Source organism: Sinocyclocheilus rhinocerous, unplaced genomic scaffold (genome assembly GCF_001515625.1).
Source record: "Sinocyclocheilus rhinocerous isolate Xijiao unplaced genomic scaffold, SAMN03320098_v1.1 scaffold344, whole genome shotgun sequence".
In the NCBI taxonomy this organism is placed as follows: Eukaryota; Metazoa; Chordata; class Actinopteri; order Cypriniformes; family Cyprinidae; genus Sinocyclocheilus; species Sinocyclocheilus rhinocerous.
This window is the reverse complement of record NW_015627959.1, coordinates 37,000-40,272: the sequence shown is the minus strand read 5'-3', so window position 1 is coordinate 40,272 and position 3,273 is coordinate 37,000. Positions and strand designations below refer to the sequence as shown.

Sequence of the window (3,273 nt, the reverse complement as noted above, 5' to 3'; positions counted from 1 at the left end):
GCGCGACGGAGGCATTGGCTCCTCTCACGTGACTTTCTCCCATTCATTTCAACGAGCCTCCAGAAAAGTCACGGCACGCTTTCTCTGACGCTCTGTAGAAAGTGTGTCGCTGTTTGACAGCGTTACTTTATAAAAACGAGTGACTTTTAATGCCATATTTAGTAATATTTTCGATTTATGTTTGTAATATCGATTATTTTCTCATCCAATTTTTTGAGGAGACACTGCTTCCCTTGCCTCCTCGGAGGTAACGCCCCTGTATATATATTAATAAGCTTGGAACATTTGCAGGATATTATGTATTGTTCAATTACCTTGAATATAATCAAAGGTACAATCTAAATGAATCACATCAATTAGTTTTGTATTCATAAAAATGATGGTGCAGTCACTTTAAGATTCAGCGATTAACCTATGTAGTATTTTTGTAAAGCTGCAAAGACGTTATTTCCTGACTACAGTCTATGGCTATCATATTATTTATTATTAGGGTATTGTAAATTATGTTTATGTTATAAAATCTTTACATGTATTAATACTACTACACATTTAATAGACAAAATGAATATATTTTAAAATTAATATGAATATTTAATAGAAAAAGAATTAAAAGATTTAACCTACATTTACAAAACAAACATTTAACCTAATAAATAGGCAGTAATCTATAGCTGTGATGCATAAGTATGTTTATTTATTTTGACAAGTATTAAATCTGAGTTTCATGAGCACAGCTAGAGATCAACACAGAAGATGAAAACACTGTCAATTCCTAGTTAAATTTATGACAGGCTTTAGCCACCAGGAGGCACTTCACACATACTTGTCAGACGTTTATCAAAGCTTTGTTGGCAGCAGACAGACTTCATTATTCTCAACCAACCGGGAGAAGGATAATATGATTCTGCACAGATGATCCTTACCAAGAAATATAAATATTATAATATTTAATATTTTATTCCACACTAACTTTATTCCATGCAAGGTATGCCCTATACTTTCAAAATATATTTAATAAAGTTCATTAATCAGATTTTAAAAATAGTTTAGCCTAGAGCTTTTGTTTAGTGTAAAATTTAAATCTTAATTATTATAATCCATTAGTCGATGTGTTTTCCTTTCTTAGGAGCATTTTAAAGTTGCCATTAAGAGAAAATGTACAGTACATAACCAAAATCTGGATTTATCCTCGTACTAACCTCGGGACTGTTATATCCATCAAAAGTACAATGAGCACACATTAAACAATAATGTACTCATCTTCAGGCCATCCAAGATGTAGATGAGTTTGTTTCTTCATTGGAACGATTTGTAGAAATGTACCAATGGATCCTCTGCAGTGAATGGGTGCCGTCAGAATGAGAGTTCAAACAGCTGATAGAACTAGAATTGTTTTGGACAGTTTTTGTTTGTAAACAACATGCTTGATCTGTGCATATTTCTTTCCTGATTCAGACAAGATAACTTTAGAGGGCCTGTATTTTAGCCAGAAGCAACGGCTTGAAGTTAAAAACGTCTTAATGATGGGTTTGTTTATTACAAACACAACACTTCAAAAGACATTTATTGATGGACTGGAGTCATACGGATTACTTGTGAATTATTGTGATGTTTTTATCAGCTGTTTGGACTCTTATTCTGATGGCACCCATTCACCGCAGAGGATCCATTGGTGAGCAAGTGATGTAAAGCTACATTTTTCCAAATCTATTCCGATGAAGAAACAAACTATTTAACATCTTGAATGGCCTGAGGGTGAGCAAATTTTCTGCAAATGTTCATTTTTGGCTGAACCAAAACCCCACAAAATAAAGTTTTGTCATTTGAAGTCCATGTATGTTAGCTTTGTTGTCATTTCATGAAGATACTAATATTAAGTATAATATTAAGATACTAATGACTCACATTAATCTGAGAAAGTGAACAAGTGAACTTTGGATCTCTCAGCAGGTGTCGCCCTAAAGTTTGCTCCAGCTTTGTCACCTAAGTTACCACACAGGTCTGGTTGGTAACCGTGCTGAATAATTGAGAGGGTAAGGCCGGACAAACTACACAGTGTTTCAGGAAGAGAGAGAGCTAGATAGAGAGAAATGAACCTTTTTTTTTTTAAAATTTAACTGTTGTTTTGCTAATAAGCTACACCCACACACATTTGCGAACACACTCAGTCATGGAGGGAAACGTGAATGAAGATGATGGGACTTTTACTAACATTTCACTAGCTGATGATTCAGGTAAGACTTGCCTTGTCTTGCTTTAAAGCTGATCTGAAACCAGTTTTCTTTGTCCGGTAACAATTCAGTAATATAACTGGGAAATGTGTGAATAAACACACGCATGTGCACATTAAGATGACAGCTATAATATGAATGAGGGACTTTCAGGGTTATAATAGTTAACTAAAACAAACCTTGTGCTATGCTGAAAATCATTGGTGTTTAAAAATTGCTTGTCTCTCATCCTATATTAACACCACATCTTGAATACAATCTTTTGGTCAACTTGTTTTCTTTCTGTTAGCACAGGTTTTGTTTTGCTTTTTGGAAGTGTTTGATAATTTTTTGGTCATAGACCTCATTGATCTGAGCTTATGCACCTCAGTTTTTGTGTGAAAAAAGCAGTGTTTGTGGTAAATTTTGGCAAGAAAATGTTCACTCAAAAACTGAGGTGAATAAGCTCAGATCAATAAAGCCAATGATCAATCCAATCCAAAAATAATACAAAACCTGTGCTAATTGAAAGAAAACAAGTTGATTTAAAGATTGATTCCAATATTAGTCCAATGCAATAATATCAACAGTATTTTCAGAAAAAAGAAAATCTGCTCCGGATCAAAACAACCAGCTTTGTTTAAACTGGTAAGTATAAGTTGGCACAATAACTTTAGCATCAAATGCTTTAGTGCTGTGCAGCATGTGGTTTTCTTGTCCAAATACAGGAATGAATGGAGAGGTATTGTGTCAACACATGCCAGAAACCTCCATTAGAGGCAGTAGGTGTGTGCTTGTGCACAGGGACTGCAGAGACGAGCTCACACATACAGGTGCATCTCAATAAATTAGAATGTCGTGGAAAAGTTCATTTATTTCAGTAATTCAACTCAAATTGTGAAACTCGTGTATTAAATAAATTCAATGCACACAGACTGAAGTAGTTTAAGTCTTTGGTTCTTTTAATTGTGATGAAAATCATGTTAAAGGCTCACATTTAACAAAAACCCACCAATTCACTATCTCAACAAATTAGAATACTCCATAAGACCAATAAAAAAAA

The 3,273-nt window shown here is 34.2% G+C and overlaps 1 protein-coding gene across 2 annotated transcripts in view; it reads left to right on the top strand.

Annotated features, from left to right (window-relative positions):
* The first annotated feature begins 2,117 nt into the window (after positions 1–2,117).
* Positions 2,118–3,273, top strand: part of scoca (short coiled-coil protein a) — a 3,939-nt gene continuing 2,783 nt past the window's right edge. For both annotated transcript variants that reach the window (XM_016548488.1, XM_016548487.1), the window contains exon 1: positions 2,118–2,234. In XM_016548488.1, the coding sequence (XP_016403974.1) occupies positions 2,171–2,234 (64 nt within the window). In that variant the 5' untranslated portion in view covers positions 2,118–2,170. The remainder of the gene's footprint in view (positions 2,235–3,273) is intronic.